Consider the following 14186-nt stretch of genomic DNA (forward strand, 5'->3'; position numbering starts at 1 on the left):
ATCTGAGTCAATTCGCATGTCTTTCTCTCCAGCTCAATATTCCCATTTAATTGCACTGGGGAGTCTCTCCCCTGACACTTCTAACACCCACATACAGAGTGGAGGGAAAGAAAAGACTGCTATTGAGGTGCAAATGAGTTCCTGGGTGCTGCCTGCAGGCTCGGTCTCTTGGGGCCTGTAGCAATTTGAGTCCCCTTCTTCAAAGCTGCCAGCTTCTAACTCTTTGTTGGCTGCAGGAGGGGGGCGTGCCAGTCGGGACGCTGACAAGGCATTGAGATACTTTGTGGGGCTCTGTACTTCTAGGGGAAGATGGAGACAAAGGAAGAGGATCTCCTGGTTCCCACACCCTGGAGCCAAGTCATGTGGGGAGGCAGGCAATTGGCAAGCCATCTCCCATTTGGCAGTCAGGTTATGATCTGGTGAGGACCATGGCAGACATGATGGAGGAGGTGAGTTTTGAAGGTTCTCCCAGCTGCCTCCAGGTGGAGAAACAGGCAGATCTCGGAGGTAGTAAGTGCCAGCAGCTAGCGTAACCTTACAAATCCTCATAGGCTTTGGTTACTGATAGGAACACTTTTTCCAGAGCAATGTGTGGGTAGGAACCAGCAGTCAGAGATGAGGAGTCAGAGACTCCTTGGCATCTTTAACTTACCTCAGAGCTGCGTATGGCAGAACTGATCTAGCCAGGATAGAAATAGCATGAGAACTAGGACATACACCATAATGAAGAAGCAGGTGCCATGGGCACGTGGGAGCCTCTGGGTAGTGTAATTGGTTAATGCCCTTGGCTGCTAATGAAAAAGTTGGAAGTTTGAGCTCACCCACAGGACCCTCAGAAGAAAGGCCTGGTTATCAACTTTGGAAAAGCAGCCACATTTAAAGAAAATGTATTTGGCTTTTGGTTTTGGTGAGCAGATGCCATGACTGAATGCCAGCAGGCTAAATTCTATGGCTTTGCTCTCTCATCTCTGCTGCCAACCCTAGAGATAAGTGAGAAGCCCATAGAGATGGAGAACTTAACCATAAGGGTACAAACAAATAACGTGGGACAGTAGTTACAAGGCATTTCTAATTCACTAGGCTAGGGTTGGATAGCCAAAGTAAGGTCGAATGACCCAGCTTGCTTTGTTCTAATTTCCCCGTCTCTAGCTCACACCAATCAGTTTAACACCGATCCTAGGAGTGTGAGTATTCATCACGGACACACCTGCTGATCCAATTCCTTTCTCCCACCGTAACATTAAGAATCTTTAGAAGTCAAGAAATCCAGTGTAACATCCTACAATTTGGGTAAATTATGACATTCAATATAGGTTCATATGACCTGCCCAAGACACAATCAAATTCCACTTCTTCTACTTACTAATTTTGTGACTGTTAGGTAGCTTAGCCTAGGGAATTGGGAAGTCCATTTACGCATGCCCAGGAGAGCCAGCAAAAGACAAAAGCTGGATTTTCCCACCGGTGGGCTTGGATGGGCGTTACACCTGGAGCAGCCCACCTGGGCCGGGTGATTGCAATTCAGCCAATGGAATTGACCTGGGGTCGTTCACCACACCTCCCCCGGGAACCCTTGAAAAGGCAGGGACCGGAAGGAAGAGGGTCTCTTGGGCGCCTGGTCTTTTGGTCTTGTCTTGCTTGGGCAGTCTGGTGGTCTTCGTGGGAGGAGAGAGATCCTTGCGTGTCCCGGAGCAGTCTCTGCCAGGCCGCATGGTCAAAGGAATCCTATGGGTGCCGCGTAAAACCTGATGCTTCTTTGAACTTTCATTAAATTCACTTGGATCACGAGCCCGGTTTCGGCATGAAATCTTTCTCGCATGGAGCCAAGGACCGAGGCTGAGATTTAGGCCGGAGAGAGAAACCTAACATGACCTTATATAAATTAGATAACCTTTCTCAGGGTAAGGTTTCTTGCCTCTGGTATGAATGCAGTAATAGCTACTGTTATGCCAAATGAGGTAATGTGCAGAGAATGAGTTGGTGGACAAAGCACAGCACAAATAGTTGCTGAAAAGATGTCAGTTTGCCACCATGACCCTTGGTCGCCCCAGTTGCTCCTTCTGTAGTCCTCTGGGTTTGTTTTTGTCCAGGAAAACAACAGGAGAGTCACTGAGTTAGGAAGCTAGTTGAGATATTTTCTGACTTCCATTTCTACACAAGATGCATGGCGCAGGTCAACTTGTTGAGTTTTCCCACGGAGAAAGAAACACTTAGGCACTCAGGAGGAGTTTGAAAAAATTAATTTGTTCATTTTCTCGGAGCATAAGTAGTCCTTAAAGCTCCCTCTCTGAGCTTTCATGACAACATCATGGAATTCAAATAGCAGAGACCTTCTAGCTGAGAATGTTATCCGGAAGTCACACAAGTTTCTCATCTTACCCACATTTCATACTCATCCTTTCTGCATGTGGATCAGCTCCAGGTCCAGACTGTCCATGGCCTCTGTGCATCTCTCTGACGACATCTCCTATTGCTCCCTTCGTCACCCACTCTCCGGACACACTGGCCTCCCCACTCTCCTGTAGGCTTGCCGAGCTGGGGGCTCATGGCTGCTCTCTCTGTCTGAAATCTCCTGCCCCTCACACTTATTGGAGAGCTCTTTCCCTTTGCCTGAGCCTTAGCTTTAATGCTTCTCCTTTATACATTTATCTTCTCAACATTTATCACTATTTGGACTGAACTTATTTTGATATATGTTAATTGTCTCCTAAAGCCGCATGAAGACAGTTATTTGCTGAGCAATTGGGCAAAGAATTGGAGAAGCTGAACTCTATGAAGAAGAGCATGGCGGCAGGATTGGAAGATGAGTCATTAACAACCTGAGATGTGAAGATGACACAGCCTTGCTGCTGCAAGTGCAGAGGAGGTGAAGCACTGATTAATGAAGCACTGACTAATGAAGCACTGATTAATGAAGCATAATTTTTTTTAAAAATCCTCAGAAATGGGATGATAACCAACATCATGATAAACAAAGAACACACTGACATTGTCAAGGATTTCATTTTACTTGGAATCCCACTCCAAGCCCTTGAAAGAAGTAGTCAAGAAATCAAAGAACACATCGCATTGGGTAAATGTGTTGCAAAGACTCTTTAAAGTGTTAAAAAGAAAAGATGTCACCTTAAGGAGTAAGGTGCACCTGACCCAAGTCATAGTATTTTCAATCGTTTCATATGTACGTGAAATCTGGAGATAGAATGAAGAAGACCAAATAAGAATTGATGTATTTCAATTATGGTATTGACAAATAAATATCAACTATACCATGGACTGTTAGGAGCACAAACACATTTGATGGTGTAGTCAGTTCAGCCAGCCTACTTTTTAGAAGTGATGATGGTGAGATGCATTGGGGCATGTTACATCGAAGAACAAATACCCAGAGAGGAGCACCAGGCTTGGTAGAAGACCTTCTATGAGATGGATTGACACAGGGAATGCAACAAGGGACTCAACTATGTCAGCATTTGTGAGGAAGATGCAGGACCAGGCAGTGCTTTATTCTATTATACGGAGGTCCATTATGAGTCAGAACTAACTTCTTAGTACCCGACAACTCTATAAAGGTAGAGGCTTCATGTGTCTAGCTCAGTGAGAACCTACAATTAAAATTGAACCTGACCCTGGACCCAACAGAGGAAAGTTATGCTCTGCCTCTTTTCGCCTGTGATTGAACTGAAGGTTACTGACCACTCCCTCGGCTTCAGTCTCTAGTAACAAACTAGAAAAAAAATGGTTCAGGCATCAGGAGGCTTAGGAGACACTCAATTGAATAGAAAATGCCAATTAAATTGAGCAATAGCTAAGCTCTATACGGAGTAGGGACTGTTGAGGGGCACAAGAATCTAAGCACTCAACTACTAGTCAAAAGGTTGGTAGTTTGAACTCACTCAAGGCACCTCAGAAGACAGGTCTGTGGTCTGCATCTAAAAGGTCACAGAGTTGACAATAGGATCCATTAGTTCTGCTTTGCATACAAGGCTTACCATGAGGAAGAGTCAACTCAGTGCCAATTAACAAGTCCTTTGTATGGATTATTCAGATGCCCTATTCTTTACCTGGTATTATGGGTAGAATAAAGGAACCCTGGTGGTGTCATGGTTAGTTAAGCATTCAGCTGCCAAGTGAAAGTTCAGGAGTTCGAATTCATAACAGGCTCTGTGGAACAAAGGGCCTGGTGATTTGCACTATAACAATTGCAGTGTTGCCTGCCCCTCCCCCCAGAAGAATTTATTTCAGAGAACAGCACTGAAGCTGCAGCTCTGGAAGAGGGACGTGTCTGATCAGAGCACATGGGAGCAAATGAAGGGGGAGGAAGAGAGAGTGGAGCACATCCTGGCCCACCAGGCCTTGATGATGAGATTCCCACTCAGAGCAGCCAATTCACAGAGAAGACCTTATGGCCGGCCCCAGTATGAGACACGACCCCTCACTGACCCATAGCCCTACAGGAGACAGCACCGGAGACACAGTGTAGGAATTTCACCCAATCTGATCCCACCACACCGAGGCAAAACACTAAGGGCATGCAACAGAACAGCAAAGGGAACAGAGCAATGAAGTCCCCAGGGAAAATACCAAAAATAGACTCTGGGGCCAGGGCTTGGTGCCCCATCAGACTCAACTGGAAAACACTCCAAAAGGTCAACAAACAATCCTTGAACTAACTACAAGCTTTTCTTTCTTGCTGTTTTGTTTTATTGTCATTGACTTGTTGTTTTTTTTTCTTTTGTTGCTTTGTTTTGCTCTGTCTTGTTTTTGTGCATGCTAGTATCTCTGAAGGTCTGTGTAAATAAGATAGACTGGATGAACAATCTGGAGGAGAAAACAATGGGACTGACAGTTCCGAGGGAGGGGGCATGGGAGAAGGGGTAGTGGGGGAAAAGGAAGTGATGTTAACAAACCCAGGAACAAGGGAACAACAAGTGATCCAAATCAGTGGTGAGGAAGGTGAAGGAGGCCTGATAGGGCGTGACCCAAGGTTAATGTAACCGAGAGGAATTACTGAAACCCAAATGAAGGCTGAACATGATAGTGGGACAAGAGGAAAGCAAAAGGAAAGAGGGAGGAGGTAAGGGGCATATATAAAGGACTAAACAAATACATGCACATATGTAAATATATTTATATATGAGGATGTGGAAATAGATCTATGTGCATATATTTCTAGGTTAGTATTAAGGTAGCTGATGGACATTGGGCCTCTACTCAAGCACTCCCTTAACACTAAAACACTTTGTTCTAACAATCTGGCATTCTGTGATGCTCACCTTTCCAATAGGATCACTGAAGACAAAGTGGATGCATAATCAAATGTGGTGAAGAAAGTTGATAGTGCCCGGCTTTCAAAAGATATAGTGTCTGGGTTATTAAAGGCTTGAAGGTAAACAAGCGACCATCTAGCTCAGAAGCAACAAAGCCCACATGGAAGAAGCACAACAACCTGTGGGATCACTAGGTTCCAAAGGGATCAGTTATCAGGCATCAAAGAACAAAAATTCATATCATTGTGTGCTCACCTCCCAGATACGATCGCTGAAGATAAATGGGTGCATAAGCAAATGTGGTGAAGAAAGCTGATGGTGCCCAACTATCAAAAGATATAGCATCTGGGGTCTTAAAGGCTTAGAGGTAAACAAGCGGCCATCTAACTCAGAAGCAACAAAGCCCACATGGAAACACACCAAACTGTGTGATCACAAGTTGTCGAAGGGATCAGGTATCAGGCATCATCAGAACAAAAAATCATATCGTTGTGAATGAGGGGGAGTGCAGAGTAGAGACCGAAAGCCCATCTGTAGGCAATTGGACATCCCCTTACGGAAGGGTCACAGGGAGGAGATGAGCCAGTCAGGGTGCAGTGTAGCAACGATGAAACATACAACTTTCTTCCTTCCTCTTCCTCCACTTTCATGATCCCAATTCTACCTTACAAATCTGGCTAGACCAGAGGATGTACATGGGTACAGATAGAAACTGGAAACACAGGGAATCCAGGACACATGACTCCTTCAGGGCCAGTGGTGAGAGTGGAGATACTGGGAGAGTGGAGAGAGGGTGCAGTGGAAAGGGGTAACCGATTACAAGGATCTACATATAACCGCCCCCTCCTGGGGGACACACAACAGAAAAGTGGGTGAAGGGAGATGTTTGACAGTGTAAGATATGACAAAAATCATAACTTATAAATTATCAAGGGTTCATGAAAGAGGGGGGAGTTGGCAGCAAGGGGAAAAATGAGGAGCTGATGCCAGGGGCTTAAGTGGAGAGCAGATATTTTGAGAATGATGAGGGCAATGAATGTATAAATGTGCTTTACACAATTGATGTATGTATGTATGGATTGTGATAAGAATTATATGATCCCCTAATAAAATGATTTTTAAAAATTGCAGTGTTGCAATTTTTAGAATTGCCCTATGAGGCAATTCTAGGTTCACAATGAGTGTGAATTTACTTAGTAACAATTAAGACAACTAAATCCACTGCCTTTGAGTTGATTTCAATTCTATGACACCAGCTCCACTCTACTTCCATAAGCTGTCTACTGGAATCAGCTGATCCTCGTTAAGGGTAGCACAGTTCTGGGAATGGGGGACATTATGAAACAGACCTTTGGTGGACTCACCATTTGCCTCACTGCTAAGGGACAATTGCCGATTGTCAATGTACTTCATCACAGCAATGCTTTTGTTGACTTCTTTTTCCTGAGCACTCGATTCTGCAAAAAAGCATGAGGGGCTTTAAACTAGGTTTCCCAACAGACACCGGAGCAAGATAGGTGGAAGGGCCTTCTTGAATTCTCCTTTGGTATTTCCTTCAGTAGCTAGTGACATGAAGGCCAGCTGTTAAGTGTTGCTGCTGGCAACGACCAGTGACATTTATTACCTTTAATGGATGTGCCCCCAATAGAGGACTGAGCAAAGGGACCTGGTTTTGAGAAACAAAACCACAATTGTGGTGAGTAGGTTCTGACTCACTGTGAACCTCTGTAGGTCAGAGCAGAACTGTGTTCCATGGAATGGTCAATGGCTGCTTTTTTTAGTATAGAGAACTCTAAGTCTTTCTTCCAAGACACCTGTAGATGGACTGGAACCTCCAGCAATTCAGTGTGTTGTCAAGTACCCTGAATGAACCCCCTCACCCCCAAGTGGTTTACACTGTTAAAGAAATGTGTAGCCACTGGACATCCCCTTACAGAAGGAGCTCAGGGACGAGACCAGCCAGTCAGGGTGCGATGTAGCAACGATGAAACATACAACTTTCCTCTAGTTCTTAAATGCTTCCTCCTCCCCCACTACCATGATTGCAATTCTACCTTACAAATCTGGCTAGACCAGAGGATGTACACTGGTACAGATAGGAACTGAAAACACGGGGAATCCAGGACAGATGATCCCTTCAGGACCAGTGGTGTGAGTGGTGATATTGGAGGGTCGAGGGAGGTTGGGTTGGAAAGGAGGAACAGATTACAAGGATGTACATGTGACCTCCTCCTTGGGGGACGGACAACAGAAAAGTGGGTGAAGGGAGATGTCGGACAGGGCAATATATGACAAAGTAATAATTTATAAATTATTTAGGGTTCATGAGGGAGGGGAGAGCAAGGAGGGAGGGGAAAATGAGGAGCTGATGCCAGGGGCTTAGGTGGAGAGCAAATGGTTTGAGAATGATGAGGGCAATGAATGTACAGATGTGCTTTACACAATTGATGCATGTATGGATTGTGATAAGAGTTGTATGAGCCTGTAATAAAATGATTAAAAAAAAGAAAGTTTAAAAGCAAAAAAAGAAGAAGAAGAAATTGGGCTAAGAAAAGCTTGCCTGGACTCTATCCCTTCTCTTTCCTGTTACCTTTGGGTATCTTTATGCAGGATGCAGTGGGGTAGGGGGGCGAGGACCAATGGCATAGATAACACCAAAGCAGAACCTCAACAAGACTAGTTGTTCTCAAGTCACTGCTGACTCCTGGTGACCCTGTGTTGCAGAGTAGAAATGTGCTCCATGACGTTTTCGAGACAGCACCCTCTGGAGGTGGATTGCCAGGCCTTTCTTCTGAGACACCTCTGACCTTTTGGTTAGTACTACAGTGAGGGATAATGTATGCTCCCCAGGGACTGCAAGCTATATAACAGTATTTCCATATATTTTCTTCTCTACTACTGGCTCAGAGAGGCTCAGCCTGGCCTTGTGGAAGACAGCAATGGGTCCCTGGGAAAAGTCCTCAGGCCCAGATTAATTGGGTCTAGGACTGGCCCAGGTAATGGACTCATGTCCTTGTGGCACTTGGAAAGCAATATTAGGGTGTGGGATTATCCTAAGCGTCCTCAGCTGTGTGCTTCTTGGGAGAATGGAGGGGTAGGTCTTTGAGACCCAAACTCCCAGATCAAGAGATCTGGGGCTCCCCTGGGAAGCCATGCCTGAAGGGGAATGGGTACAGAAAGGTACAGAAGAAGCAGGAAAGGGACCAGGATCTTCCTGGTACCACACGTGAGGTTATGAGTTAGGGCCAGGCAGGGGCTGGAATCAGCTCAAGGAGTTACATGTTCTTCTATGATAAGGCACCCGGAGGCTACCTGCTCCCCTCAGGTCACTTTCTCCCCATTTGCATAGAAGCCTTGTTTAAGAGGTGCTGTCACTTAATTTATTCATACACTTTGGTTTGGGCTTTTGCTTTTTCCTCAGTCGGTCAGAACTGAACGTGAGTTTGATTCCATTGACCAGTTATGTTCTAGAATTGCATTCTTCACATGGAAAATTTGGAAACAACCTACAGGGAGGGTCGAAGGTAGAGAGGAGTGTAAGACTTGTGTTAGGGACATCCTCCGAGCACCCTGTACCTGTCCTGTGCCTGTGGCTACAGCCCTGGCTGCCTCTCAGAACCACGCCCCTCCTCCCTTTACTCTGTTTATTTCCGACAGCAACGGGGGGGTGGTGGGGGGAATGCTGTGTTATTCCTCTCTTCTGAGCGTTCCTTTATAGGCAAACATTGCTTCTAACTTTTTATTTCTTTCTTTCATTTTAGTCTCTCCACCAGTAAAATGTAGCCTAAAACCTTCATAATTCACAAAGAAACTAGGAAGAGATGGCACTGAACGAAAGCATTGTGAGGCAAAGTGTTCTTTGAATACCTATCTCTGTGTGGCACAATGTCATACATCTTCCGGTTACATGGTCATATTGGGTTGAGAAAATATAGCAGAGGATTCGGAGAATATGGATAGCCACCATGTTGTAAACACAGGAAGATCTCCACAGCAACTACCAGAAAGGTCCCATCCAGAGGAAGATCCTATGCTCCCTGGGAGCCAGAAAAACAACTTAAAACTGAAGTACGCCAAAGTTCTTGGCGTTAGATATCAGTAACAGAGGTGACAGTTACCGACTTCATGATTGATCGGTGGTCCAAGTGGCTTTGCACAGTCGCCCTCTATTGCATAACGGATCTTTCTCTGCGCCTACTCCAATCCACCATGCCACACCTCCTGCCTCTCTGGCCTCTGGGGGTCATGCCTGCAGAGCAGACTGCGAGAACAGCTTGGTATAAAAATCCTCATTACCCAAGCAATGCTTCCCCACCCCACCCCTGCTTTTTAGACCTCTGTCTGTCTTCCAGCTCTGCTTCTCCTGCCCACATGTCCCCGCCACCCCATGTGCAACCAATGAATGTACACACTGCTACAGGATCAGAAATCCCAACTGAAACAGAAACTGCTGCTTTATTGTTTACTTTATTTACTTGTTTGGGGGATACCCCCCTTTTTTCACTCATACTGCCTTTTCCTGAGGGGACTATGCACCCCTCCCAGGCAGACACAAGCATGCCTGAAAATCCAGGCACTCCCACCCAAACCAGGATCACCTTCCTTTTCCACAGAGGCCACAGACCAGACCATGTGAACATTGCATTGCCACGGCAACAAAATTCCACACCCAAGCCACGCTATCACCTCCCCCCGCCCCTCACTGCATATTTACACTTTTCCTTCTTGTGTTTTTCTTTTTTCTTCTTTCTTTTCTCATTCCTTCGCTCTTTTAAAAAAATACTACTTCTATGTATGCACACATACATAAATTCTCTTCTTCTGATCTGATTGTTTGTTTATCCTTTTGTCCCATCCACCGTCATGGAAACCATTATGCTGAGTGAAATTAGTCAATCACAAAAGGACAACTACTGTGTGAGTGCACTATATAAGTGCACTATATAACCCCCCCGGCATCCTGGTCATCATGGGTCACTTTCGTCCAGCTCCTGGGGACGCCAGCAACATGCCCTGGACAGCTGGGATATTAGACACCGTCCTTTTGAGGTGCCCAACACCCTCACAGACCACCCCAGAAGGACCCAAATTGGAAAACACATTAAGAAAACTGAACTGGACTTTACACTCCCTGTGGCAGATCTAAGGAACTGACATACTCCCTTGAACTTAAAATCCAAATACCCTCCTGGGAGAAGAAATTGATCTTCATCAGCATGCGCTTCCTGGTCTCAATTTCAGCAAGCAAGGTTGTGTCATCCAAATATTGAAGGTTGATAATAAGCCTTCCTCCATTCCTGATGCCGCATTTTCCTTCATATAATTCAAATCATCCTTCTCTGGTTATGTGCTCAGCACACAGACTGAATAAGTAGGGTGAGAGGGTGCAACCCTGCCACACGCCTTTCCTGATTGGAACCCACGCGGTGTCCCCTGTTTACGCAGCTGTCCCGGTTTGCACAGTTGCTACTTGATCCATGTGCGGGTACTTCACGAGCACAGTGAGGGGTGCTGGATACCCATTCTTCTCTGCCCCCAGTTTGTGATGAGCCACACAGTCAAATGCTTTGGCAAAGCCAATAAAAGACAGTAAACACCCTCCTGGTATTCTCTTTCAGCCAAGATCCATCTGACATCAGCAATGATATTCCTTGATCTACAGCCTCTTCTGAATCTGGCCTGGATTTCTGGCATCTCCCTGCCAAAGGACTGCTGCAAATGTTGTTGGATGATCTTCAGCAAAATGTTTACTTGCACATGATGTCAATGACATTGTTCTATAATTTGAGCATCCTGGTGGGTTATCTGTCTTTAGAATAGGCACAGATACAGATCTCTTCTATGCCAAGTCGCGGCGTTCCGAATTTCTTAGCAGAGATGAGTGAGTGCTTCTAGGGCTTCGTCAGCTGGCTGAAGCAGTCCAATTTTTCCATCAATTCTGGGAGCCTTGTTTTGGGTAATGCTTTCAGCCTACTCCTTCTTCACAGACTCTTCTTAGTCTGGAAGCTCTGCTGAAACCTGTTCACTTTGAGTGACCCGACTGGCATTTAAAGTCACAGTGGCGTAGCCTGAAGCATCACAGCAACACACAAGTCACCCACAGTACAACCAACTGACAGACAAGTATTGGCATTATTTGTGTATCATACCCAAAGGTAGAGCACACCTGATATTAACTTTCTAATTGAATCCTTTTGACATAGTTTCTATCCAGCCCTCGGTGACCCAGGCTGCTTGCTATAGAAAACTGGGACTTTTAGATTTTGTCCTTCTAGGTGCACAGTACCCTTCATAGTTCGCACCAGGAAGATCCAATTTGGAAGTCACAGTAAGTGTACTGGAATTTGCCTCAAACGCTGCTGTAGCAGATTAAAGGAACCTTTAATCTGGATTACTGGATTACTCCCTTGGATTTAAAACGGAAAGCACTAGCATGAGAATAAGCAGGCGACAGCTATCCCATGATTATGGATTTGGAAGTCATTGGACTTTGGTTCAAATCTCTTGCTTTGAAGGAGTTCAAATAATGGCAATGCAAGACTCCCATATATTGGCTATTTTCTTGTTCTCTGCTTTTCTCTGACGTGCCTTAGTCTAGCAAGCCTTTGTGAATGAGAATCATTGAAAGTTGTGCCCTATCTCAACAACACTCATTATTTGCATAAATATCATCCAGTCACTTAATTTTTTTCATATGTACAGGTAACAACCCACATAGTTTAGTCTAAAAAACTGTCCTATACATGAATGCAGTACTTTCCTTAACAGTATCTTAAATTCTATGCCATTAGCAGAATGTTATTATCAATAGGGTTACCATAGGCATTATGGGGATGACATAATATTCCTCAATAAAATGATAATTATGTCTCTAGAGTAGACCCAGAACATAATAAACCCTTGATATGAATGGATTTTCAGTTCAACTTCATTGTCCCATTAGCCTAAGAATAATTAATTCTTATGACATGGCACTACTTGATACTTCCCCTCATGAAGAGATCACTGAAGAAATGAGTGTTAGAGGAAATTGCGGTGAAGAAATTGGATGCTACCTGGGTTTCAGAAAGAATAGTGTCTGGGGTCTTAAAGGCATGTCTTAGAAGAAGCAGCCATCTAAGTGAGCGGTCGGTTAAGTCTTTGCAGAGGAAGCACACCAATCAGTCAGTGTGATCCAATGATTGCAAATAATAGAATCCACGACAGGAGAAAGGAATGGTGTTAGAGCTTAAATTCTGACCACCCAGCATGCAGAAGGCGATGGATGACAATGTAAGCCCCTAATCCACCCACAGGCTCCCCCCACGCTGGAGTAAGCCTCTGGTAAATCCCTTCGAACCATCAACCAGAGCTGCGACTAGCTCGCTACCAGACAGAGTGTGTTGGGAAGTGGACTAACGCAGACATAGGTTAAAATTGAACATGTTATCATTTGTTCTCCCTTTTGAACCATTTAAATTTGTTCTGTTATTATTTTCTGCTTTATTTTTATGAGTTCTCTCTGTGCATTATATTGTTGTTGTTTTCTGTTTGTTTCTTTATATGAAATCCAGAATACGTAAATCTATATGAGGGGGTACCCACCCCCAAAAAGGATTTTTTTCAGAGCTACATATTTAAATATTTTACAAAACAACCTTAACACCTTCTCATAGTACCCTGCATTACACTTAATACATTTGTGAAATCTGCGATTCCATTCTTGGAAACATTTTTCAAACTCAACTGTTTGGATGGCTGACAGCACCTCCTTCGTTTTTTAATTCATCTCTTCTACGTCATCAAATTGCTGTCCTTTCATGTCCCTCTTCATTCACAGAAGCAAAAAGAAGTGGCATGGAGCGAGGACAGGTGAGTAAGGTGTTTGGGACGAGAGGCATGTTGGTTTTGTTTTTCCAAAAACCGGCGCACTGAGATGGCTGCACGAGCAGGTGTACTGTTGGGGTGGCGAAGCCAGTTCCCCGTCTGCCACAAATCAGGCCTTTTTGTTACATGCTGTTATGCAATCTTTTCAGAACCTCTAAATAGAAAGCTCGATTAACACCCTGACCTGGTGGAACAAAGAACTCCAAAAGCATTATCCTCTTAGCAATAAAGCAAATGAGCATCGGTTCTTGGGGGGAACCCCCTCGTAAAGACAGTAACTCTATTAATAGTTTCTTACTATTGTGGCAGGAGAGGTTGGGGAGAAATCGAGAGCTCATAATAATGAGTACAAGAAAGAAGTGTTCTAAAATTGATTGTAATCATGATTGTGAAACTTTAAAAAAACTTTAAATCATCAAATTGTATGATATAGGAATTATATACCAATAAAACTGAAAATAAAAATTTTAAATCTCTATGGACATCTGTTCTACTCTGACACACATGGGAGTGCCAGGAGTGGGAGTTGCTTCCACTGCAACTGGCTCCCCACTTTTGGAAGCCAGTGGAAAATGGGAGCAGCTCAGTATGTAAGGAAAGCCCACTTTGGGGCTTTCTCTGCATTTGAGGTGCACAAGGAGCATTCTGAAATTATTCCTTGATGGCAAAATCTCTTTGCTCGGAGAGGAGGAACCTGACCATTTAGTGTGGGTCCATCAGCCAGTTCAGTAGCTAAAATCTTGGAAAGTTGAATACTAAGAATACAAAGACATATGTGACAGGGAAAATTGCTGAGCCAGGTTTCAGTAACTTTCACCAGCTAGGGAGAGCTTCTGAGTGATGCAAACAGTTGACATGCACAGCTGTTGAATGAGAGGGTGGAGGTTTGAATCCACTCATAGGCATGTTGGAAGAAAATTTTGGCAATTTGCTTTTGAAAAATCATCCATTAGAAAGGGGGAACCCATCACAAGGTTGGATATATAACTGCCTACCATCCCCCTGCCCCATGGGAATGAATAACTGACATGTGGGTGAAGGGAGACAACGGAC

The 14186-nt window shown here is 44.5% G+C and overlaps 1 protein-coding gene across 1 annotated transcript in view; it reads right to left on the reverse strand.

The window, feature by feature from the left end:
• LOC142461034 (guanylate cyclase soluble subunit beta-2-like) overlaps nt 1-14186 on the reverse strand; it is a 101052-nt gene that overhangs the window by 19594 nt on the left and 67272 nt on the right. Inside the window, exon 15 of the mRNA XM_075562698.1 lies at nt 6632-6724. Coding sequence (XP_075418813.1) covers nt 6632-6724 — 93 coding nt within the window. The remainder of the gene's footprint in view (nt 1-6631; nt 6725-14186) is intronic.

Source organism: Tenrec ecaudatus, chromosome 11, assembly GCF_050624435.1.
Source record: "Tenrec ecaudatus isolate mTenEca1 chromosome 11, mTenEca1.hap1, whole genome shotgun sequence".
Taxonomy (NCBI): Eukaryota; Metazoa; Chordata; class Mammalia; order Afrosoricida; family Tenrecidae; genus Tenrec; species Tenrec ecaudatus.